At 36.1% G+C, this 24755-nt stretch overlaps 2 protein-coding genes across 2 annotated transcripts; both read left to right on the forward strand.

The window, feature by feature from the left end:
- The first annotated feature begins 3736 nt into the window (after window positions 1-3736).
- On the forward strand, window positions 3737-24744 carry LOC135672606 (phospholipid--sterol O-acyltransferase-like). Its single transcript, XM_065181104.1, has 17 exons — window positions 3737-4128; window positions 4339-4474; window positions 5753-5897; window positions 7920-8089; window positions 8178-8254; window positions 8418-8631; window positions 8704-8878; window positions 10792-10891; window positions 15166-15260; window positions 16377-16428; window positions 16561-16632; window positions 18338-18506; window positions 19743-19847; window positions 19921-20005; window positions 20150-20232; window positions 20457-22013; window positions 24408-24744. The coding sequence occupies exons 1-15, from the start codon at window positions 3799-3801 to the stop codon at window positions 20229-20231; spliced, it is 2007 nt and encodes a 668-aa protein (XP_065037176.1). The 5' UTR covers window positions 3737-3798; the 3' UTR covers window position 20232; window positions 20457-22013; window positions 24408-24744.
- On the forward strand, window positions 21752-24640 carry LOC135679140 (large ribosomal subunit protein bL28c-like). The gene is made up of 2 exons (XM_065192576.1): window positions 21752-22013; window positions 24408-24640. Exons 1-2 carry the CDS (start codon window positions 21752-21754, stop codon window positions 24638-24640), a joined length of 495 nt encoding a protein of 164 aa, XP_065048648.1.
- Window positions 24745-24755: the final 11 nt, after the last annotated feature.

Here is a 24755-nt window from a genome sequence, read left to right on the forward strand (position 1 = left end):
AATCCTTTGTTGTTTTCCTCGGTTACTTTTCCTGACAACTCCAACATCAAGAATTTTAATTTAAGAAATATCATTCTAATCGTGTTTATTATCTTAAATCCTTAATTGATTCAAATTAAAGAATCAAATCGGCCCAAAGATACTATTGGCCCAATACCAATTATATAATTTTACAAATCTTATGAGTATGTCGATTTAATTACATCATGATTTTGGTTTGATTTAGTTGAATCAAATTGAATCGATTTATTTTAAATATATATTTTTTAAAAAAGTATTTAAAAAATAAAAGTCGGTTAACTAATTAATTGAATGATTAGCGAGTTTGAATAAGAATCAATTCGAACCTAACTTATTTTAATCGAATCAAAATGAAAATCAAATTCGATCGGATTTGAATCGATTTTAATTTAAGAAATATCAGTCTAATCGAGTTTACTATCTTAAGCCCATGATCGGTTCAAATTGATTATTCAAATCGGCCCAAAGATTCTAATAATAATATTGGCCCAATACCAAATCGGCCCAAAGATTCTAATAATAATATGGGTTCAACTTTACAAATCTTACTATGTGGATTCAATCACACCAAGATTTTGGTTTGTTTTAGTTCAATCAAATCTAACTGTTTTATTTTTAAAAAAAATATTTTAAAAATATTTAAAAAAATATTTTAAAAATATTTAAAAAAATATTTAAAAAAATATTTAAAAAAATATAAATTGATTAACTGATTAACTGGATACAATTAACAAGTTTTGAACTAGTTTGAGTAGATAGATTTGAATTGAATTCGATTCAAACCTAATTTACCTTAATCAAATCAAACTGAAAATCGATGTAATCTGAACATATCACATGCCCATGTAAGGGATGAGCATCATTGTGATTTTTCTTTTGGTTAATAGTGCTGTTCCTTAAGCTTACTTTTTGACGGTTCTTGTGACCTCTACTTTGTATAAATAGGTTGATATGATATATTTCAACACCATCCACTTGGTAGCGATGGGTGACCATGATAGTACTAACAAAGGAGTTTCGGATTGACATAACGTGACACTTCAAACTCAAATGGGGCAACCGCTTATCTTTGTACTATTTGATGCCATCCAAGTCGGTGTCATATATCGTAGAGCTATTCTAAAAAGCTCGAAATGGCATGGGTCCATATAAGTCGATCGACACTCATTCGCAAGTTACAATCCGGTCGTCCGAGAAGTTGACAACCATTAATGGATCATGTACGATCGATCATTATTTACAGGCATAAAAGCCAACCCCCTGACCAACGTCAGGGAAAAGACTTCGAGCATTCAACTCTCTCTTACTCAACTCAACACTAACTTAAATTTTGGAGGGGTCAAGTCAAAAAGTCCTTCTTTTGACTTCGGCCTATGTGCAAGAGCTCGACGACGAATAAGCAAGCAACCTTCCAAGGGAGAAGGTGAACCCCGGGAGATGAGACTCGAACCCAACCCAACCCGACGTTCACTTCGACCATCCGAGCATTCATGTGAATAACTTTACGTATCCAGGATTAGACCGAGCCATGCTGACACTTCGATCACGGCGTAAAAGTTTTCAACACAAGTTATGTTATCAAAACTCCTGATGACTTTGTGGTCGCAAACATTGGTTAGCTGCTTCATCCCTTTGAACGAAGGTTTGTCGGACCTTTGGATTGCGGCAAACTCACAACAACTAATCGACGTGAGTCAACGCCCCTCTGCCGTTCCTTGGATCCTAAAACCATCTTCTCCGACATCTTGGAACTTGCCAATCTAACCACTGTAATTAGCTCATCCGAGCACCCATGCGTTAGCTAATTTTTCCCGGTGTTGGGGAATGACATCCCAACTAATTTTTGTCCATCCCCTAATAATTTATAGGTCATCTTTCCTGAACATTACTTAGTTGCCATTACATATGTTGTAATTGGTTTACTTGCATGCGACTCAACTTTTTAGTTGCAAAGCGGATTACTTTTGTTGTGAAAAGGCTGTCCTATTCTAAAGCATAAAGAGGGATCTGTGAAGGGATTCTTTTTCTCCTTATTTTTATTTTTTTTTTTCATTATTGGGTTACTTGATCATCTCTTAAATTATGTAGATTAAGTTTCAATATTATGTGTCTCATCTGATATGATATTGTATTATGTATTTATACCTACAAAAGGTCTTATAGTACTTGAAATTTTTAAGGAATTTGAGAGGCCGACTAATCAAAAGCTAAATATGCAAAAAAAAAAAAAAATTCCCTAAACATACATCTAAAGAAAAAAAAAAAGATATGTCAAATGCTTACTGTTAAAGAGATTCACGTTAGCTAATTTAGCTGGTAAAACTTTTGATACATTATCGTAAAGTTTTGGGTTCCAATACTATCTTCATAATTTATCATTTGAAAAAAAAAATCACTTTTCATTTAAATATTTTGAAACTTTAATTACTTTTGTTAGAATAATTATTAACGTTTTACATGTTCAACAAAAATTGATTGGCTGAATCATCCTTATTTTATTGGATTCTCCCATCAATTATATAGACGTTTTGACATGTTTAGAATGTCATAAATAGAACAATCTTTAGTTCCTCGAAAAAATCTCCTACAAAGATTTTCTTCAAATCGTTTATTTTTTTTATGATAAGAAAAGATAAATCATTATATAATAGATTTATTGTAATTCATAAAGGATTAATACTGACTATAAACAGAGAGGGGGTGAGCGAATTCTAACCGAGAAAGAAGCCACAATTGTTATTGATATTTTGAAAAGGGAAACTGATCCACTTTGTGCATTATCGATCTCATAAAGAATGAATAAATGTATTGAGACTTACGAAATTCTTTACTAATTTTTGTTTATCTAACACTTTTAATATATGTTTTGTATAGAGAGATTATACTCTGATCTCCATAGCACAAACCCTATTAGATTTTTGAATCAATAAATTTACTTTTTATCTTTGGGAAAAAAAAGGCAAAACCAAAAACAAAAGGCCGTGTGGTGGACGTCCATCACAACATGACATTTCAGTGGACACGGCTGACATCGGACGGTACATATTTGTTGTCAATGTGAGCTGTGCCCCTCTCAATATGTTTGTTCGATGATGTGACGGTACCATTTTTAATGATCTTTTAACCTAAAAATCTAAAATTACATGATAAAAAAGATTAAATCTAGGTTAATTATAAATAAATCCAAGCATATTTGTCACGTTTGACATGACTTTAAATTAGTTGTCATAAAAAGTACTCTTTCATATGATTGTGTTCGTGTCATCATGTCAAGAAAAAGATATATAATATGCATTTATGTCATATCACGACTACCATTTGTACAAATGAAATGATGAATCCTGCTGGCACGAGATCCGATGCGATTACTAATTCGTTAATTCATTCAACCCGATTAATTTTGATCTTGAAATAATTAACTTATGACATTTTGATCTTAGGGATCATACACCAATTCATTAATTTGCTGGATTTATTAATCAGTGAAAATAATACTTTGTAATTTCTTTTCTTAGATTGGCTTTTCATGTGAATTATTAGGTCCAGATGGACCAACTGCAGACGAGTCATAAATCGATCGACCGATCAATCAATCCCGTCCGCCCATAGAAGAAGCCATCGCATCCGTCCATGTGGGGCCCGACGAAGTGCTGTTCCTTGTAACCAAACTCTTTTAAGTTGGACTTGTGGTCGTCCGTCGTCTTGATCAGATACTTCCTCTGTTTCAGTTAATCGGGCCATTATTTCTCCGTGCTTCTTGAAACTTGAATCGAACCCATGTCTCCTCCTCTCGCCCTCGTTCGCTGGAGGCAAAAAGAGGGACGAATGGGGCGGCGTTACCCTTCTCCCCGTCGTATCGACGTCGTCGTCGTCCTCCTCCTTATTGGGCTGGAGGCCCTCGCCGTGGCGGATGCGTCCGATGGCGGACTAGGAGGAGTCGGTATCGGAGAAGAAGGGGGAGGGGAGCGGCTGTCCAACAAGAAACTGTCGGGGATCATCATCCCCGGCTACGCGTCGACGCAGCTGCGGGCGTGGTCGATCCTCGACTGCCCCTACTCTCCCCTCGACTTCAATCCCCTCGACCTCGTCTGGCTCGACTCCACCAGAGTAATTTCGCGCGCACATCCATAACCCTCGATCGATCGTGTCTTCGATGCTTTCTATTTGTTGTTCTCTTTCTATTCGGCATGCTTCTTTGTTGCTTTCTTGTGATGATTATCTTTGTCGAGTGGGTTTACATGCTTAATCCTAAGTCTATTGCGGACCGATGGTGTTATGAGATGCGTGTGTGGTTGTTTAAATCCTTATGTCGTGCAGGTTCTTTCTGCCGTGAACTGTTGGCTCAAATGCATGTTGCTGGACCCCCACAACCAGACGGATCATGCCGAGTGCAAATCAAGGCCAGATAGCGGTTTGTCTGCTATTACAGAACTGGATCCTGGTTATATCACAGGTAATCCTCTTCTTCTGTTGCTGCAATTCGTTAGGTAGTAGTTGGTTAGCCAGCAATTCGTTTATCTTTGATGGACAAAATGTCTTCCACGTAATCTTTATTTTTGACAGAGAAAAAAAGAGATGGAAAAAGGGTTCATAGAGAACATAACAACACTTTCTGTAACAACCCGCGATGAGATCATCTATCAAAATATTACAAGTAATACAATGCCTCTTCATTGACATCACTGAAGGCATGTCTTTTGCAAGAACACATTAATAATGTGAATAATGTATCATGAATGTGGTTCGCCTTATCAGTCTGTACCGGTTTATTGATTGGCAATCAGGACAGTACGTACCAGCATATTGACACCTGGTATAGTGGGGTATACCGATAGACTGGTATGTACTGCTCATACTGATCCCCTGTTGGATCGGTATGTATCGCCCATATTGGGCGATACGCCGTGGTATGACGAACCTTGATCATATATACGTCAAACGTTGATGTTAATACAAAAGATTATGATGAAGCCTTCGCACTGTAATGGCCTTTTCTCATAAATGCATTGTTACTATCCTGTTACACAGGAAGCCTATAATTTTTATCAATTAGGATAAGCTTGCTTTGCTCTTAAGTGCAAGGAGAAAAACGGTCCAACATGTTGATGCTTAAAATCTATTAGAGCATTTGGTCCAAGGAAGGTCCAACAACCTTCAAATTCCTATGAATCAATAGTATATTTAGATATAAATTTAGGCTTTAGAAGATCTTTCTGCTACCATAACTTTGGGCTTGTAATGTATTACCATGTCTGAAGCTTATAGCAAAAGGAAGAGTTAGGCTTTTCTATTTCCATTATTGCAAAAGATTATCCTAATTTTGGTAATACTTTTTCTGTGCATCTTGTTGTATCCGGCCACGGAATACATGAGCGCTCAAGTCTCTCTGCCCCAACCAAATTGTGCGACAATTTGGTAGGACCAGATTAAAGAGCATAAGAATGTGAACATATAAAAAGACCAAAATGTATATTAATGGATTGTCAGTACTTCTCATAGAATAATTAAATTATTGAAGAATAAATGTAAATGCCATGAAGCAAAAGTTCTGAGTTACATTTACTCTGAGTTAAACATCTCAGGCTATCTTATTTGGTTTATTAAAATGCTTACATGATTCTGGTATCCCTTTGAATTTTCTGATTTCACTTCATTGTATTCACAAATGTGTCTTTGGATAGAGATTCCATTTCTTACATGGTAATTGTTTTATTGGGTAAAAATGGTTCAGGTCCTCTTTCTTCTGTATGGAAAGAATGGATAACATGGTGCATCGAATTTGGCATTGAGGCTGATGCAATACTTGCTGTTCCATATGATTGGAGGCTATCAGCGTCAATGCTTCAGGAGCGAGACCTATACTTTCACAAACTGAAGTTTGTAACTCTGTTTTTTTCACTGGATTGATGAAATGCTCTTTCTATTCTTTAGTAGTTCTTGACAACATCTGAAGAATTTTAGTGCATGGACCATTTTACTTACCCATATTCACATCTTAAAGTCATCTGATACTACTTGAAATAACCGTAGTTGATTCTGTGGTCTCACTATTACACTTATTTTAGTTTGCTGTTTTCAGTAGCAACAGGAGCAACAAGCCAGATACGAAAAGTTGATTGCAAGTTGGTGTTAAAGGCCGAAAAAAGCCGATTATGAGAGAGTAAAGTAAATGTTAATGTTGTAATGTAACATCCTGTAAAAATTTAGGCAATAAATTGTACTGAAGTAAGTAGAGTCCTAAGTTAATACTTGCTACTTCTAATATTTAACTTTTCAATATAAAAAATATGATAAATCAATGGCTTTGTGTGGTATATTGTATCTAATTTAGAATGATGGTATGAACTGCTTTGGTCTTATTCCAGATTGATCATATTGTGATCAGGTTCTGGTAGACTATAAAAATGGATTGGTTAATATTTATAAAATATCTCAATGTCTTGCTTAGCTTTTCCTTTACTGAATACAAGCTATATTATTTTTCAAAGTGATTGACTGATTAAAGATAATGAATCTACTGTGGAAGGGTTTTTTTAGTGTCAAAGTAATTTGGACAATGTTTTGGTTTTTGCAAAGTTAAAATGCCCTGTAATTTAGAGGAATGATCAGTGTTATTTGAGTACATCTCACTAGTTGTTTGATACTTTGGTAATGGATCTAGAATATTCACCCCACTATTTCAATAGACTTTGGGATTGATTGGGTTATGAATTCTTCAATCATTTTGGATGCAGTGATAACAAGCCTGTTGGTTGGATAAAGAGAGCTAATAATCATGCTATACAAACAAATCAGCATTATTAATTATGGTGTCTAACGTTTGAGTTTTGCTAAGAAATCAATGCAGTTCATTGTTCAAAATTTGACTTATTTGTCACCTACAATGATTTTATGGAGCGCTGATAGAAAATAATATACTGGTTTGATTTTTCAATGAAATAAGTAGATGAAATTTGAAGATGGTTATATTGATTTATAGTTCAGATGGTTTTAGGAAATGGAGGTGAGGAGTATACAATATGAATATCTAGAGATAGGAGATGCAAAATTGTTATTGGAAGGTATATAGAATATGAATTTGGGACAAGATTCTTATTAAATGTTAGATTAAATAATATATCTTTTGCTTTATTTTCCCAAGTTATGGTCCATCAAAAGGTTCTATGGTTTGGGCATTGCGGAAGTGTGAGAACTGATCACTATCTTGTTTCTCTGAAGTGCAACCTTTGCAGTACTCTTATTCTTCAACCTTCCAGATTTGTTCAATTTTGGTACAGAAACTGTTGCAATGATTTTCTGGAGAGATATCTTCTTTTTTTTTTAGCCTTTTTAAAGTTTCTCAAGTTATGGTGTCATTGTGATAGAGTTTTATTCCCTTTTAATCTCCTTTATTTTGATCAAGTTGCAAAGATGAAGCAATCAAGATATTTTGAACTGAAGAAATTTGAATTCTTAGTCAGACTCTTCCTGGAATCATTTCTTGACTGTGCAAGATAAGTAAACTTTGAAGTACCATGTGCTTTGTCTCCATTAACACGTGAAAATGCATTTACCATATAAGTCTTTGTACCTTTCTTTGATTCATGATGGAAGTTTATGTTTTATCTTCATTGCTTGTTCTGGTAGTTATTTGTCCCATACTTTATCTTAATTTTTGTGCTTGTATGTCTTAAATCACTGGTTCAGGTTGCCATGTAGAATAATGGGAATAACCTTGGAAAATGAGAACCATTAAATTCATGTGTGCCATTTTTGAGATTAATCTGTCACAATACCCTCTAGCTTGCTTTATAGTTTTCTCAAAGCAAAGGTGGTTGCTTGCTATACATTTGTATATTCTAGAAACAGTCTTCTGCTTATTGGAAGGTGAATCACATCTGTTCTTTTTACCATGGTAGGTTAACTTTTGAGACAGCACTCAAACTTCGTGGGGGTCCATCAATAGTTTTTGCTCATTCTATGGGAAATAATGTTTTCCGGTATTTTTTAGAGTGGTTAAAGCTTGAAATTGCACCAAAACATTACATTCAGTGGCTAGATGACCATATACATGCCTATTTTTCAGTGGGTGTGTTCTCTTGTTCCTTTGTGACATCTTCCATAACTGGTTTCTATATATGTTCTTTGTATAATTTCTTTTGGGCGTTTAATTTCAGGATCTCCGCTTCTTGGTGCTACTGAATCAATTAAAGCCTCTCTATTTGGAGTGACATTTGGACTTCCACTTGCTGAGGTGACTTTTTCTGCATTCTCATTTTTCACGATGATGGTTTAATTTTTCGTTGAGGTTTAGCATGGGGCACATATCCTTGCAAGCTTATTTGTATTTTCCATCTTTATCCTTGAATTTTTAAACATTTCTAAATCCTGCTTAACTTTCTTGTGTGCTTCACCAGGGAACTGCAAGGTTGATGTTTAATTCATTCGGTTCTTCTTTATGGCTGAGCCCATTCTCAAAGTACTGTAAAGCAGATAATATATATTGGAAACATTATTATGAGGGAAGAAGACGTCACCATCACACACATCACTGTGATGAAATGGAGTTTAAATCAAAGTACTCTGGATGGCCTACAGATATTATTAATATCGAACTTCCTTCTGTTCATGGTATTGTTGAGAAAACTCTCTGACTCTGAACAAGTAATACAGATGCTATGTGCGATGGTTTTTATTTTGTAGGTTTTGAAGCATATCCATCATTCTCAGAAGTCAATCAGGACATTAATTCCCACCAGGAGTGTGGAAGGCCTGTTCAGATGTCTTTTAATGCAAGAGAAGTGTCAGATGGCACCTTCTTCAAAGCAATAGAAGACTATAACCCAGAGACCAAAATACTCCTATATCAGCTCCAGAAGTAAGTTTTAACTTTCAGAAGTATATATCTCATGAATTCAGGTGCAAATGATCATGGCTTTGATACGGGAATTTGTGTCATTGCTTCATGGTATCAGGGATTGCCTATTTTGGTCTGCTCTGGATTTTGCCATGTTGTAAGATCCATACGGTAGGGGAGTGTGCTTCTCTCATTTTGACTCAATGGCTTTAAAGTGTTGTCAGATAATTCAAAGAATTTGGAGAATTTAAATTCTGAGACATGGTTAATAAGTCTCATTTTTTGGGCTACTAAAACCAGTTAAATCCAGGATTCATTTATATGATAGGGCGTACCTAGTGCACGAGGCTCTCGCCAATGTGCTGTCTAAGGAGGGTCAATGTACGTTGCATTATCTTTAAATATTTAAATAGACTGTTTCTGTGACTCGAACCTTATTCTTCCAGGTCGCAAAGGAGTGACCTTACCGTTGTACCAAGGCCCGCCCTCATTGTAAATTATTATTAGTTTTTATAAGTGATACTAGGTAGTATAGGCCGGTATCGCTTGTTATCTCTGTACACTTATTAGTCCAATAGGTTCTCAAAATTGTTATCGAACCAGTATTTAAAACTTGGGTTCAACTTGAAATTGGTTGTTTTCTATATTTGGGCTGAAAACACTTGAATTTTGGTTAAACTGCATTAGCATCTAGTCTGGGCTTTGGTATGTCCCACTTGGTATGCCAGAACTATCATCGTGCAGATTTGCTTGCATAAGCACTTCCAACTTCCAAGGTGGCAAATTCATATTCTATGTTCAGTTTCTTTTTTTTTTTTTTTGTTTCAACGATAATTTCTCACTTTCCAGGCAGTAAAAACTTTGTCCTTAGAGATGAAGATTTTGAAAAGACTTGTGGTAAATCATAGGACTAGTAAGCAATAATTTTAAGTTGGAACTAGAACAGTTGTAGTGGACATATTTGTCCTTCTTTACCAAGTCAAGATTTAGTTTGGATAAATCATTTTCTAATTATAATTTTTCTCTTAATCTGATACTATTATCATGCTCTTTGAAAATTTAAATCAATGGAGAGCTTTTGACTAATCAAACTGTTTAATCTGTCAGTGGCATGTCAATAAAAAGGAAATCAATTTTTATGTCAACAAATATAATTGCTTTCGATACATCTCCTTATAAGAGTTGTAACTCCTCTAAGGGTGAAACTGATGAAGGGAGGCTAGAGGGCAACAATGGAAGGATAATGAAAAGCAACATTAGTTATTCCTTTTTCTATCCCTCTTTCCCTTTCTTTCGATCCCTATATTTTCTCTTTCTTGTTCCAATAGCACATCCATGCTGTGCCAGCAATCAGCTGTCAAGAGGTGAGGTATGCAGAAGCAGAACTAACTAATCCTTGACTTAGAGATCCATTAAGCGTAGAACACCAGTCTGTTACAAGAGTGAACTTCAAGGAATGTGAGCTTTCATCTAAGGATTTGCATTTTTTTTTTAAATGCTGTTGTATAAAAGATTTGCATTTTCTAAATATAACACTCTTAAATGGATACCAAGCTTTTATTAAAGAATCCAATTAGACTAACATCATAAGTGGATGGTGGAGTGGGTTGATATAAAGGTTCAATTGTCTGTTCAATCTATGTTATTGGGTCTGTGGACATTTTTACTGGGCTGGTCATCAGAAAATTGTAAGAATCCATGTCAGAAGACCAACAATTGCAACTGCCACTTTCTCTGTGCTTGAGTTCCAAATGGGAAGAAAAACTTGGTTGCTTCCTTGCCTTGATGTTCAAGAAAATAAAAATAGAACTGCATGAAAGAAAAATGTTCTAGTTCTCATCAGTTTTCTTTCAAAAATGTGCATCATAATTTATAGGAGAAGTGGAGAACAACAAATTTTTTAATCAGAATAACACTGAAGTTATGATTTTTAGTTTCTACCAGGATGATCCGGTGCTGAATCCTCTCACACCTTGGGATAGGCCACCTCTGAGGAACATATTCTGCATATATGGAACTGATTTGAAGACTGAGGTAGCAAAAAAAGTTCTATTTAACATAGCAGAAAATTTGTATTTACATTTTCTTAATTTTCAAAGAGTGTGTGTGTGAATGGTTCTATGTTTCTGCAGTGCACACAAATGCTTTAAAATATGCTGCAATCTCCGTATTACAAATTATCTGTTGTGGATCTTGGATTATGGTTCTTTTTACATACTGCACAGCACTACCATTGTGTGGTTAGCTGTTCCATTGTTCCAAATCCAACTCCAGCAGACAGATGATTGTTGCTAATTTCTTTATATTGTGCATAAGAGCAAGGGATTCCATTTTCATGATATTAAGAAGTACAGTACTTTTTAAGTTCACTTGTAACTGTCAGTGTATAACCCTAGAAATATAATTTATGAGGTCTCATGATATAATGATGTATACCAGTATTATCATCCACAGTTCTCATTATTCTTTGAAATGTGAAACAAAATAAATGCAATGTTATGAACAATTGTTAAATAATTCTTTTAAGATCCATTGAAGCAATATATCAGTGCTAGGGTTTGTCGTGCCGACCTGTATGGCTTGGTACGAGCGGTATGTACCGGTCCGACAGGATACTGGTACGCGGACCACCCTCTACCGGACGATACCGTCACATGACCCTGTATCGGGCGATACGAGTCCGTACTGGTTGGTAACGAACGAAATCTGATCGCTACCGACCTGTACCGATTAGTAACGATCGGTTTTCGACCGTTACCGATCAAGGGCTGAGATTGCCCTATTTCAAACGATCAAATTGATCGTTTGGGGTTTAGAAAGGGTTTTAAACCCTTTCCTCCCCCCTCTTTCAACTCATTTCACTCTCTCAATCTTTTTAACTCTCTCAAACTCTTTTTCACTCACATCTCTCTCTCATTCTTACATTTTCACTTTCCTAAACTCAACAATGCTACGAATCATATTCAACAACCTGCTTAGTCCAGAGACATGGCAGCAACGTGGACAACAGTGCTTTAACCGATGATGGCGGCAACGTTGGGGAGTCGATGGTCCTGTCTACATAATTTGAGAGTGGTGCATAGGCCGAGGAGCAGTATTTTACACATACCACCCAAGATTAGATCATGGAGCTCGACTAAGTACTGGTCAAGTTTATGCACGGAAGGGAAAGCGGAAGGCAGTGGATGATTTTAAGCAGATGCGATAGAGCCTATACGATGTAGACATAGAGGCTCATCGTATTTACAATCATCATATTATGGAGAATCTTACAGCCAACACTAGTACGGTGATAGTTGGTCATACTTTTTCGAGCAATAGTACAATAATCGATCTTACGATTCAGAGCAGCAGATCAGTAGCGAAAGTAGAAGTTCTGATATTCTCTATTCGTCACACCAATATATGCTATTTTCGTCCTTGCCTTAGGAGCCATCTCGGACATATGTGGTTCACGATAATCAGACTACGATCATCGGCACATTAATGCACCAATGACATATGGAGTATCAGTACATTATATCATGAGATCAATTTCAGGATTAGGTCTGACAAACATATCATATTAATATACAGGATCGAGGACCCCGATCCACTGCTCATGGAGTCCTATCGTTCTTTTTTGGTAGTTGAACTAAGTGTATCCATCGATTGATTACTTAATTCATTTGAATATTGAATTTTAATTGTTTGAAAAAGATTCTAACAATTCAAATTATTTCTTTGTAGATAATAACGAAAGGATGATCCGAAACGTACCACAAAGCTTCTTCTCAAAGCTTGAAAAAGATATGTGTAACTATTCTTTCCTAATTTATATATTTTTGTTAAAATTATATTAAATTTAATTTTATTTTCAACTTAAAAACCCTAATATAATTTTTTTTTTCAGGTTTTTTTGGAGTTATTTTTGATAATTTTGAGTGTACTATTGGTACACCTCGATACGTACCATACCAAAATATAGTCGGTACACCTCGGTACGAACCGAAATTGTAAACCTTAATCAGTGCCATCCAAAGTGCACTAATATATTTCTCATAGATGTGGTGCAAAACTTGCATCTTATAGTAGCCAGGTTAAGAAAGTTCTCATAGATGCCTTGAGGCATGAGACTTAGAATACTTGATCTAAGGTCTAGACATTATATGACTATAAAGCCAATTTTTGGTCTCAGGAGATCCGACTATGTTTTTCCTTATAAAGATTTTGATCTTGATTTATACTGTAATGTGGCTGGCTAAGTAATTGTTCTGGTACAACAGTGCAGACCAAAATTTTGACATGCTGACACAGAGTCTACCATAAGGATAATAAGAAAGAAGAGGACAGAGAAAAAAGAAAATTTCGAAAAAATATATATGAATGGAAGTCTGTGTGGCCACTGACTTTGTTTTATGATGTTTTTATTTTTGAACTTTAAAGTTTTCAAGATTCATAATTTGCACCCTATCGAGTCTTCCCCCATAATTACGTGTCACTAGAAATGTTTAACCTCTGAGTTGAAGAAATCTGTTGGTAGAACATCTTTGGTTGCTAGATAATTGTGGAGTTATTTTATGCATCTCTAGTGGTTGAATACAAGTAATAAGATATCCTCTCATCACAAAGAAAGTGTTGACTTTAACCAAAATGTAGGTGGAGGAAGAAGAAAAAAGATGAGGGGATGGTCCCAAGCGAGGAAGAAGAGAATATAGGATGGTGTTTGGGGTTGAAAATGTTGTTTCATGCTAACTAGGGATGCTGTTTATAATTGTGAAAAAGCAATTTATAATTTAGTTTTTTTTTTCGTTTGACAGTCGAAATATCCCTTTTGGCCAACGGATGTTAACCACAGCCGATATCATGTGATTATATCTTGAAAGCATAAGGTGCAAAATGTCATAGTCAATAAGGAGGTTGTAAATTGTAATATGTGAAAACGTAGGATGCAAATTTAAATATTCTATTTTTTTAGTTAACCTTTGGAATAATTCAAATAAACACTAGAAGACAATTTTGATGCTTACTTTAGTACTTTTTTGAATCTGCATGTTGAGATGCTCAGAATAGTACATAGTTGGCATGCAGAAATGGAGGAATGGCCTATCCTTGGGCCCTTGTCCTCCTAGGATGGACATTGCACATATGCCTCTCCTAATTAAGGTATCTGGTTGGCTCATCCCAGTGGCTGCCACATGGGCCACAAGATACCATTTTATCCAATATGAATGTATGCTCTGGCTTACGTAATTTGTATATTTTTATTTCTTTAAAGAATTTGTATCCCATTTTATTGGGATCATGCACTTTGACTTTATTCTTATTTACTTTACCAATTCTAGTTTTCATGAGTAAGATTTATTATATGCATTTGTTTTGTCTAATGGTGTAAATGTGTCAGTATGAAAGTTTCACGATCTTGTGGAGTACCACAATATTATTGTAAAGCACAATATTTGAATTAAATATACTCTTGCAGTTTTTCCTCTGTTATTGCCACTATATTTTGTTGTTCTTTTCATACCCTATCGCTGCCCTCTGTGCTTGATAGCTAAACCCTCTTATCTTCTCTTCTTGTTTACATTCTTTTGTGGACTCTTGAATGTTGCAGACTTTTCACCGGAACCTTTTTTTTTTCTTTCTCTTATTCTTATTCTCGTAGCTCTATTGTGTTCTTGATTTGTAGCTCCAACCCTTGCTTCTCCTTTTTGTTGCTGTGGAGTCCACTCTTCCTCTATGACATTTTAATTGTTTGAGTATTCACTACTATAGCTTCTTATAGTTTCTTACCCATAGGCTCTCGGTGAACTTTTTTCCTCCTATTCTCCTGCATTCTTCTCCCTCTCTTATTCCCCGTGTACAAGAAACACAGAAAAAGACAAAGGAAAAAGACAAAAAGGATGGATAGGATGGATCTCAGTTACAAATATATATTTGATGCATTCAAAAACAGAAATTGACAGAGGCAACTCTTGGTGGCAAAAATGAAGTGACCTGTGCTAAAAAGAAGATGAGGGAATGCAGGAGCATCATATAGGCCTTTTTTTGGCTAGGCTCTTGTTGTGTTAGGAAGAATGAAAATCAATTGATATTAAATATAATGTGGCTTATATATTTGTGTACCTTCAGAATGCTTGCTTTTAGAGCTCCTAGATAGTCAGTAGAGATGACAATTAATCATACATAGTTTTTGTGCAGTTTTCATACAATATTGAGTTAATTTTTCTACTCATCACTGTTTAAATTTCTGTATCTATTTAGAAAAAAAAGGTTTTGCAATGATACTATGTACTGATCATAAGGATTTTATTATTTTTGTAAAACAGGTTGGATACTATTTTGCCCCAAGTGGCAAACCATATCCTGATAACTGGATTATTACTGATGTGATTTATGAATTTGAAGGAACCCTGCTTTCAAGGCAAGTTACACCAAAATAAAGATGGTGCTTTGTAACAAATAGCAGTGGTAACATATTTGATGAATGACTTATGGACATTGACTGATTGGATCTACTCAGTTGTGCTTAATGCATGGATTAGTCTAGTAATCTAGCTTGGTAGATGTCATCAACAACCAAAACAGGGATTTTAGAAGAAGCTTCTTTGTTATCAGATAGAGAAAAGATTTTATGATCAATTATTCATTCTGTTGCTTGTGGTCTGATTTTTGTGGGCATTAGGATGAGTGATTTGTCTAATGATCTTTTTAATGTACTTGTTTAGGATTATTGTTTGTATGTGGTCATCAAGTTCATACAGCCATGCTCAACCAACATGCCTTGTTCTGTATGAATTGGTTGGTTTTTATTTTGCAATTAAGTTAGTGCACATTTTCTCTTTCATCAAACTATGTGACATTTTGGATGTTATCAATGTGGCGGTCATTGCTTTGTTGTGTGCCATGCAAATGCAAAACACAGTATCCATTCTACATGCTGTATGTATATGAGTGAATTTATGGTGCTTCCAAATGAAGATAAATTATCTTGTTTTTCTGAGATTCATTAAGATGGATCAGCACAAGATATAATATTTATAAATTATAATGTCATTATCCTGTATGGTGTGTGCAGTGAGGTCCACTGTAGTTTCCCACAAAGTGAACTTTGGTCCATGGAGCTTCTTTGAGAAATATTAATCTATTAACTATGATTACATGCATAAGAGATGACAGTCAAATTCAAATTGAATTTATCAAAGTTTAGCATATATAAAGAAACTGTCAAATCAAGATTTTGCCTTGAATTTTAGGTCTTAACTATGACAGTCAAATCAAGAATTCTAGCATACAATATTCAACTATGACTATCACAATATGTCTTTGCTTGACTGTTGGGTTTTATTTTACTGAAGAAGTTTTGCCTTGAGTTGGCTGGCATAAGCACAACAACAATAGTGATATAATTTCATCAGATTATGTCTTCTTCACAAAATTGCACTTCTGAACTTGATATGTTCTGTGTTTACTGGAATTTTTCACTTAAGTTTATATTTTTATGCTGTTGAGAATCATTGTTTGGATATATTCTTTTCAGATCTGGTAATTCAGTTAGTGGGAATCCTGGAGCTATGAGCGGTGATGGAACTGTATGATAAGTAATCTGTCATCTTAATAAACATGTTTTTTATATTCACCTTAGAATGAAACTACAGTACCATGGCACTGAATCTTAATTCTGTTAAGTGGCTTGTCATGTATTATTCAGATCTTATGTGTAGGTGCCCTACAATTCCCTTGCATGGTGCAAAACATGGCTTGGCTCCAAAGTAAATATTACCAGAGCTCCACAAGTATGCTTTTGTTATCAAAGCTTGTTTATGCTGAATTATATTTGCTGATCTTTCTTTACTGGCAAGGTTTTTAAAAGTCGCTGATCATATGGTGTTTTTTCTTGAATAAACGAACCAATGAGAAATACAGACAGCATAATGATCATTTGTTCTAGTTTCTCTCTTGAAGTTTCTTTCCTAGTATAGATGCTTTCAGTAGATTTAGATAATTAAAATCTGGTAATGGTTTATGTCATGCCATTTTAAATCTAAAACTAATAGTATCTGTTACAGACTTTAACTGCCTAACAATGGATTTATAATAGTAAGACAAACTGGTTAATGCTTACAGTACCTTTTAATTTTGAACTCCTTGACTTGAAATTTTTGCTTAAGAGTATTGGTGTTTTGTTTAAATTTCATTATGGCCCGAGTAATGTTTTTATATTTTCTCATTAAAGGACACTAAGAATCTTAACTTTCTAAGGTGATCTAGTGCATGAGGGTCTCACTGAGGCAGGGTATGGAGAGAGTCAATATATGCAACCTTACCTCTACAAGTTCAAAGGATGTTTCTAACTTTCAATGACTCAAATCCAATCCCAGTCTCACAGGTCACATACAAGCAATGAAACTTCTGTAACAAAGCTTGCTTTAAACTACCAAATTTAACCAACCTTAACTTTCTAACTGCTCCAGATCATTCAGTTTGGGACTGGATAAAACCCAAACCTAATGATGGCAAATTCCAAATTGGACCGGACCGATTCCATTTGGCTTAATTTTTTAGCTACAATTTTCCTCTGCATCTGGGCACCATGATCTTGGCTAGGATTTACTTAAATTGGGTTATCCAGCATATAGTTTTATGAGTTTAACAAACTATAAAGAGCTAGTTAAATTCCTCTAGCCCATGGGTAGATTCCTTGAGAGAGATACCTCTGAGTCCATATTGGTATTCTGTTGACTAATGATGACAGTAATATTTTGCTGGCTGTTGCTGCCAAATTGTGCTACTGCTATGCTAGCAGGTTCTTCACAGGCTTGGCCTTTTGACTGTAACCTATTTATCTCATGAGTTATGATCAATATAGATACAATGACCAAGAATCCATGGGCACAGCCGAAACTTCTCCACAGTATGTAAGAGTTTCTATGAGAACAAATGCAAGATCAACGAGAAATTGTATTGCTTTGCTCAGCTTTAAAGATGCATCTAAAAAAGGGGAATCAGCACATTCCTTCATATTTGTATTTTTGGATAATACCAATGCTTGAGTTTTACCATCCTTTTGAATGATGGCCCAAGTTGCTTCACATATGGCAGTTGGAATTAGTACCCATCTGCTTTGGCTACTGTTTGTTTTTCGCCATAAAACTATGGATAAATTCTGTTAAACTGGATGAGACTGCAACTTAGACACTTGTGTTAGTTCACACGAAAAATTATCGGAGCATGAGTTGAAAATGAACTATTACTTTTGAAGTTTTCGTAAAGATGGGATAACATTTGCACAGTTTTTTCAGTATTTGAACTTTGTAGTCTACTTGCTTTGGTAAATTTGTTTCTAGAACTGTTTTTCAGTTCTCATCTTTCTCTTTCTCTATTCTAAAGCTAGATTGTACTTTGATACATATTGATTCCTCAAGTATAACAACATTGGTTTATCTCCAGAAGTGTTGAATCAATTATTGCAAAAATAATATATCTTTTATGCTAATGCAGTCAGAACATGATGGATCTGATGTACAAATAGAGATCAATGTAGAGCACCATCAGGGCAAAGATATACTTCCAAACATAACTAGGACTTCTCGTTCTAAGTATATAACTTACTATGAAGATTCTGAAAGTATTCCAGGAAGGAGGACAGCAGTTTGGGAAGTGGAAAAAGGTATTAACTGTTGCCTGACTGTAAAATTTGTGGATATGTTTGTCATTTTATAATATACCATAGAAGCTATTCAACTATCCACCTTCTTATCTGTTCTTAGCTATTCAACTACTTTTGCATCTGAATTTTATCCAGCCAAATGTTATTTGCTAGACTGGATTCTGCAATTCTTTCCATTATACTGTTTTCTTTTCTCATTCTTTGGTTTATATTGGCAAGACTACACAATGAAACAAAAGGATGAGGGCTTCTAAAGAAATTCGACAAAACCAGTCATTAGGGTTATAGTGCTGATATTTACTGAAAGTCAACATTTTGAAATGACTAAAGGCTATACTGCCTAATTAGACAGATAGACTTGGAAAGATGCTCGTCATGTTTGCTCTTTCCTGATTCACTTTGTATCATAATGCAAAACAATAGAGAAACAAAATACTGCTGTAGAATGCAAACTTCAGCGGCATCTCACTCTCTTTCTACTACTAGCCCCTATACTTAGATTTGGGCAAATCAAAATTGTAAACCAATTCAATGATTTATGCCTTTAATGCAAGTAGCTTGAACCATGGCAAACCTGTCTAAATGATGGATGTTTAAGGGACTAAAGGCAATTGTCTAAGTAGACAGATTTACTCAAAATGATGCTTACCATTCTCTTTCAAGGTAAAGATTGCTGTTGCTTGCATGCTTTCAGCAACATCTCATTGTCTCTCCACTATTAGCACATTGGAAGTAGTCTTGAAGTTCCAATGACTAATCTGCATAGAGGTTTCTGTGAATTGAGATTGTAAACCATTTTTTTATCCTTAACTTCTGTGAGCGACTATGATCCTATAAGTTGCTTGGACTATGGTGGTCATGTCTAAGTTATAGATTATGGAAGAAACAGTATGAAAGATGGACTAAACTACTAGTTTTCGTAACAAGAGAAGTAGCAAGAAGTTTTCTTAGCATTTTGATTTTGTAATTCATTAGTCATTTCCGAGGTCATCCTATATGTGTATAAATTTCATGGCATGTTTTTGAGTTTGTACAAAAGTTTGTACAAGTGTTGTCTATGTCATGCAAATGTGGTGCAGTTACATCATTTGGTGCACTGTAGGTGTGACTGGCTGGCACAATATCATGCCTGCACATTACTAGCATTTCATGCCAGCAAAAATTAAATCTTTGCTTTCTAGCACTAAATGTTGTCATTATCTGCACTATACTTTATTTGTTATTCCTCGTCTACAGTGTATCATAGGAACATAGTTAGATCTTCTGTTGTAATGCGTGAGCTGTGGCTTCAAATGTGGCATGATATACATCCAGATGCAAAATCAAAGTTTGTATCAAAAGGTAACATACCATAGTTTGCTCAGTTTCTTTTCAATTAGGAATTTGGCATTTAATCAAAATGGCATGTGAACAGCCAGACGAGGTCCACTTAGAGATGTGGATTGCTATTGGGATTATGGAAAAGCTCGATGTGCTTGGCCAGAGTATTGTGAATATAGGTTCCTTTTGTTCCCTTTTTCTTGCTGCATATTCTCTCTCTTTTTACTATATTTATTTCCAATAAGACAATGCTCTCTTTATCATTGGCCGGAGCCTTGTGCAGTCGGAATGCCCCTTTTACAGAACTCTCTTTTTTATTCCAGGTATATGTTTGGGGATGTTCACCTCGGACAGAGCTGCAGATTGAAAATTTACTCTGAAGACCTCCTCTCACTCTACTTATAGTGTAAGCTATCGCTTTTTCTTCATGTTATATACACTTGTCTTTCCTTTTCATTGAGCAATCTGTGTGCACTGGTTTTGCAGGCATATGATATGTGTTCCATTTTCTTCTTTGTTTGGTTAATTATGATTTTAGATGACTAATTCTGCAATTTTGTTTCTTTACAATGTGTTCCACCACAATTTAATATTTCCTAGTTTCTGATGAGATTTTGTACTGCATTGTAGGGCAGATGCATGTAAGCTTAGAAGACTCCATGAGGTGGTTGATCATTTGTTTTGCACAACAGCAAAATACAGAGACTTCAAATTTTTTTACTAATAATTTCATATCATAAAGTGGGGTAAGAAAGGTGGGTCTCCAACTCGGTGGGTAGGTCTTTCATGGCATATGTGATCAAAATTATATTTTGATCTGCTAAATTTTTGTTGCTTCATTTCAACATTAAGAATTGATTTAGTGCTGCCTGTACCATCAGCATCACTAGAAAATAGCTGTATGCATGTATCATAAGGAAGCACATGCTCATGAACTTGAGATGAGTACAAGTAACGAATTGATATTGTTCGGAGTACATTGTAAACTAGTTGTCGGTGTACCATCTGATATTGTAGTTTTACGACAGTATGTTTGTTTAAAAGTGATGTTGAAACTTTTCCATGAGCAATGGTTTGCAACTATGTTGTCAATGGTACCATATCTCTAACTAGTCAATATTATTGGGGGTACGAAATGTCCAATCTACTGGAGCGGACCATGTTCCCATGTCTGTTGGCTGGTGGACTACCACCCGATTTCCCATGTCTGTTGGTTGGTGGACTACCACCCGATAGGCAGACTGAACCTGTCTTAAATCTGTTTCAAGTTCCTGAACATGAAGCGCTGCTTTCTTTACATTATGCACGCGCATCTAATCCGCAGACGTGGCTGCGAATGGTGCGCTGCTGGCTGGGGAAATCGAGCGGACAAAGTATGCCGCCGGTATGCACCAGCGATCTAAACTCCAGCAAGAAAAAAAGAAGAAAAATCGTGCGACAGCATTCGTAATCGAAGAAAGTCTCTCCGTTTTGCTTCTGCTGCACATTCTATGATGATGGTTTTTTGGTAATGTAGAAAAACTCATGCGCGTTTGGGACCGAAACGAGGAAATGCGACGCTGGTTCGTCAATGGAACGCATTTTTCTCGGTCATAGAAAACCGTCGGCTTCTTGCCGGTTCTTTGGAGCAGGGCAAAGTGAGTCAGCGCCGAGCTGGCTACGCCAACGGGCTCTGGTGATCTAGCGTGACTGGGCCTGGACACTCACCATGAGAAGGGATATGGGCCGGGTTCGCGAAGAGAGAATTTTCTCGGCGCAAAGTCTAGACATGATGGACGGCAAACCAATGCCCACCTTATCTCCATATTTTGTTCATCTATCCGCACCCTATCTTTGCCTCCCTTTTCCTTTCTGCTTTCCTCGCACGCCTCCGCCACTCACATAAGACCAACAAAGCGACGGAAAAGAAATCGAGGGTGCAAAGAATGGCGGCGACATTGCCTGGACACTTGGCGGTTTGCTTCGGAAGGACTTATTCTTCTCTTCCCCCTCCGTCTTCTGCGGCCAAGCTTAGGGTTTCCATGACCGTCTCCGGGATTGCGTCTTCTGTGTCGAGGCCGACTTCGATGCGAGCATTACGCTTCGGGAGGTCCCAGTTGGTCGGCTCCCCCATTGTCACCCCCGCCGTCGTCACTTCCCAACCCTCTCTCCCTCTTCCTACGGCTCGGGTTCACCCCGTTGTTGCCCGTAACGAACCCTTCGACCCCTTTTCCCTTGTCCGATTCGTGCTATGCTCTTCTTTGTTTATTTAATTATTTATTTGTTTGGCTCTTCTGCACTCCCTGTCAAGTGTTTCGGTGGTCGAATTATTGCGAAATTCGAAAGAAGCCACTAGTTTTGCTGCTTTAGTAACAGAGGGGGAAAAAAAAAAAAAAAAGAGGAGGAAGAAGGGGAGCGATTTTAATATTTCCTTCCTAGTGTCATGTGGTTAGTACTGTTTCACATCTACACGGATCGTCTATGTGAAGTCAAGTGCTGTCCTGCTTCAGGGACAAGACTCGTTCCCAGAGTGTAAGATTGGATGTTCAGTCGATAGAGGGAAAATTTTCATTTCTGACTCTCATTAGTATGTCACTGTTTGATGCATCAAATTTTTATCTTTCTTCTTCCTAATTTCGCCAGGGGACCTATAGGCAACATTTAGGCTTGTGAACTTCAGACACGAGCAAATATGCCAAATCGTGGCTATTTCTTTAGCCATTCGATTCCTGATGTAGTCTTTGGAGTCAAAATATTCATACATATAGAATCATTTTTTGTGAAGTTAGCATATAACATCTCACTTTGTCTAGTTTAATGTCTTGATTATTTTTGGATCCTTAGTTGGTGGGATAAAATATGCTCTCTTTTTTTCAAATATGCATAAGATGTGTTTGTTATTGCCTTAGATGGTTTAAATGAACTTTTAGCATATCGTGTCATGATTGAATCTTGATATCCTTGAAAGGTGTTAGAAATCACAAAACTCTGATACCATGTTAGGAAATTTCTCATGAAAGATAATGGGCATCAAGAAATCATAAAGGAGTATCGAGGAGTAGAGAATATTCAAAAACTAAAAAGTCTTATTAAACATAAAACTTACCATCTCTCTTAGACCTTAAATCTCTGAACCTCTAATTTAATTCATCTTTTCTCTCAGTTGTATGCCTAAAGCATTACATGAACTCTTTATTTATGGAGGGGTGAATTCAAGATTTTAACTATTAACTACAATAGGGAATCCTATCTTGACTAAGACTCCTAAACTCAAATCTTATCTAATCACAAAGTTTGATTTATACTCCAACAAAATGTTGGTTTGATGTTCCATTTTCCAAAAATAGTCCTATCTTTGTGTTGTATTCTGCTGTTTGATCTATTTAATTTGTTTTAAAGAAGGGGTAACAGGCCCATCTGGTACATATCTAGATGTCATGTATTGCGGGCATGATAGCTTTACAATTCGTTTTGTTTACTTAATTGGAGCTGACATCTTACGTGTAATAGTGCATCCCTCATCTTATGCCTTACGCATAGGTGTTCTGTAGCAGTAAAGACTAGATCGATGACGGAAGCATTGTCAAGCTGCCAACTGCTATTTTGTGTCATTCTTTCATGTCTTACTGGTAAATAATTAAGGTAATAACACAATTCAAGTGTGGTGATTTTTTTATGGTAGCTATCAGATTTAGGATACTATTGGTTTGCTTAGAGATCAAGCAGGTAGATACTCAACGCCATCTCGACATTAACATTTCTGCTTAGTTCTGAAAGAGAAATCTCTTCTACCATGATCCAGATGCCTTGTTGGAAGAATAAATGTTAGCCTATTTCTTACACCCATGCAAAGCAAAGTTTAGGAGAAATCCGTGCGAACTCTATTTTTGGTGCGACGTAACAAATTAAAAAAAAAAAATTGAACCTCCAATCTCTTGAAAAATATAAGGGCACATTTATAAATTGGTCAAGTTCCTTTTTTTTTTTTGGTTAGTTCGGTCAAGTTCCATTGCCAATAATTTCACGTAAAGTAGCGATTTAAGTTTTCCACCACTTTCTTTTTTTCTTTTTGTAAAGGATATCATGTTTTCTTTTTTTTATTTTTTATCGTGGTTTCTCTCTATTGTAGCTTATGATTCTAGAGTGGTAATGGTGTTCTTTTTCTTCGACGCTTTGTGGTCGTATATGGATTTCTTATATATTCTGTTGTTGAATATTTTTTCTTATGTTAGCTAACATATGTTGCTGACCATTTGCTTGTTTATCTTTTGTAGATTAGGTACATCACATATGTTTCCTCTTTTAATAAATGTTGTTCTAATCATGCCAGCTTTATTCACTATATGCATCCATGCACTTTACATCTATATTATTTCATCCTATGAACTGTATAATTTGTGTGCATCGTTATTGATTTATTGTACAATACGAGTAATTTAGATTAGAGCATCTCTATGATTGCATCTTGGCTAGCATTAGCTAATCATTGTGCCCCAACCAAAAAAGAAAACTCACGCTCTGCTTCCACAAGTACTTGACCTAGAACTTCCTGATGGAGGAGGATTAAAGGCCGGTGGCACTGAATCCTTCTCTTGGTTTCAGGCCGGGTGTGCCCGTTCACTGGGAAGAAGGCAAACAGGGCTAATAAAGTCTCGTTCTCGAACCACAAGACGAAGAAGTTGCAGTTTGTTAACTTACAGTACAAGAGGGTCTGGTGGGAAGCTGGAAAGCGATACGTGAAGCTGCGGTTGTCCACCAAGGCGCTGAAGACCATCGAGAAGAATGGCTTGGATGCTGTTGCTAAGAAAGCTGGAATCGATCTCCGAAAAGAATGAAAGACCATGTAATTGTGTTTCCATCATCTTTAACTTCAATTCTCTTGCTCGCAAGGCATCTATATATCAAAGGATAATCTCGCTCTCAGGCCAGTTGCATTTCATCTTTGTTCTG

This window comes from Musa acuminata, chromosome BXJ1-1 (assembly GCF_036884655.1).
Source record: "Musa acuminata AAA Group cultivar baxijiao chromosome BXJ1-1, Cavendish_Baxijiao_AAA, whole genome shotgun sequence".
Taxonomy (NCBI): domain Eukaryota; kingdom Viridiplantae; phylum Streptophyta; class Magnoliopsida; order Zingiberales; family Musaceae; genus Musa; species Musa acuminata.

Excerpts from the sequence above, each read along its gene's own strand:
- LOC135672606 (XM_065181104.1), top strand. The coding sequence starts at position 3,799 with ATGTCTCCTCCTCTCGCCCTCGTTCGCTGGAGGCAAAAAGAGGGACGA. Across the intron at positions 8,090-8,177 it reads ACATGCCTATTTTTCAGTGG|GATCTCCGCTTCTTGGTGCT; the intron begins GTGTGTTCTCTT and ends GTTTAATTTCAG. Across the intron at positions 8,255-8,417 it reads TTGGACTTCCACTTGCTGAG|GGAACTGCAAGGTTGATGTT; the intron begins GTGACTTTTTCT and ends GTGCTTCACCAG.
- LOC135679140 (XM_065192576.1), top strand. The coding sequence starts at position 21,752 with ATGGCGGCGACATTGCCTGGACACTTGGCGGTTTGCTTCGGAAGGACT. Across the intron at positions 22,014-24,407 it reads GGTTCACCCCGTTGTTGCCC|GCCGGGTGTGCCCGTTCACT; the intron begins GTAACGAACCCT and ends TCTTGGTTTCAG.